General features: G+C 44.4%; 1 protein-coding gene across 1 annotated transcript in view; it reads left to right on the top strand.

Moving 5' to 3' along the window:
- Positions 1-1,596, top strand: part of CCDC178 (coiled-coil domain containing 178) — a 138,112-nt gene that overhangs the window by 85,571 nt on the left and 50,945 nt on the right. Inside the window, exon 3 of the mRNA XM_019526788.1 lies at positions 788-850. Within this exon, the coding sequence (XP_019382333.1) occupies positions 788-850 (63 nt within the window). The remainder of the gene's footprint in view (positions 1-787; positions 851-1,596) is intronic.

The following is a 1,596-nucleotide window of genomic DNA, read 5'->3' as shown; positions in this document are numbered from 1 at the left end:
GATGTTGTTATTGGGAGGATGTGTGGAGGCCACATAGGAGTGCTTGGCAGGGTGCTCGGTAACAGGGAGCCTAGCCTCAGGTTAGGGACCCAGAGAGCTGTGGGCTGGGATGAATCTGGGAGAGCCACGGTATGAATCTGCAGGGTGAATCTGGGAGAACCAAGGCCAATGGAAGCAGCCTGGCCTGGTGTCAGGGACCCAGAGGCTGAGGGCTAGGATAGAGTTGCAAAACATGTGTTGGCACCAGGGGCCCAGAGGGCTGAAGGCTGAGATCAGAGCAGGCTTAAGCCAAGAGGGCCAAAGCCTAGGGAAGGAGTAGGGCCAGAGCAAAGAAAGTCTTGCCAGGGTTAGGCTGATTGGAGTGTTTGACAGGTGGGCTGGAAAGCCTGGTGGACAACATAAAATCTGCAAGGCATAGGTATGGCTACAGGGATAGGAGGTAACTGGTGCCCTGGGGCGCTAATAGGGCCTGGAGGGCTGTAGTGTAGTGTCCGAGGGGCTGGGCAGAGCTAGAGTGGGTACCCTGAGGAGTCAGAGTGAGAGGCAGAGGTCAAGTGGCCACCAGGGGATGTCATGGTCAACACGGCCCCTGATCCTGTCACAGGGTTCTATAAAACTGTTGTTAAAGTGATATTAAATATGTTGTATATATATATCTTTATCGTACAGTATACACAGTCTAAAAGGAGCATGTATCTTTTATGGTAACATTATTATTAGAACTTCATAGCTCTTGTTTTGATCTGCTCATACATTAGATTGTAGTTAATTTTTAATTTTATTTTAGAATTTGGAAGATAACTTAAAATGCGTAATTCGAAGTGAAAGAGGAGCTTGGCAAGCAACTCAGGTAAATAAGACAATAATTGATTTAATCTAATGTATAAATTGCCTTTAACTTCTTTTTTCTTTTGCTAGCACACAGTGAATTTTTCTGTAATAAAATCCTGTTTAAGGAATTTCGATATTAGCGAAACAGTTTTTTCTCCTTAGCTGATGATGTTTACTGTTTGGACATCTGGCAAAATCTGAATAATGATGAGCAATTAGAATATAATAACTGAAACGTGTTTTGGAAATTATTGTGAATGTCTGATTTTAAAGGGCAGAGCTATCCTGAACCTAAACCTGAAAGACATTGATTTATTTTGCAATAATGCTTTTTCCTCTTTCATTCTTTTGGTATGTTCCTTGTCTAAATAGAGCAACGACTAACTTTTCTCCTTAGTAATATCTTTTTGCTCTAGACATGACATTTTCACTACTTTGATTCCTATTTCATAGATTTCATAGACATTAGGGCTAGAAGGGACCTCAGAAGATCATTGAGTCTAGCTCTCTGCCCCAGGGGCAGGAAGTCAGCAGGGATCATAGGATCCCAGCAAGATAAACATCAACATTTCTCTTGAACGCGTTCAAAGTAGGCGCTTGAACCACCTCCGGCGGCAGTCTATTCCAGGCCTTGGGGGCTCGGACAGTTAAGAAGTTCTTCCGTATGTCCAGCCTGAAACGATCGTGGAGGAGTTTGTGACTGTTTGACCTTGTCAACCCTCGGGGCTCTCTGGTGAACAGACGTTCCCCCAGATCCTGGTGAGC

The sequence above is a fragment of the Gavialis gangeticus genome, unplaced genomic scaffold, assembly GCF_001723915.1.
Source record: "Gavialis gangeticus isolate Ggan-Ray unplaced genomic scaffold, GavGan_comp1, whole genome shotgun sequence".
NCBI lineage: Eukaryota > Metazoa > Chordata > Crocodylia > Gavialidae > Gavialis > Gavialis gangeticus.
This window is presented reverse-complemented; position numbering and strand designations above follow the sequence as displayed.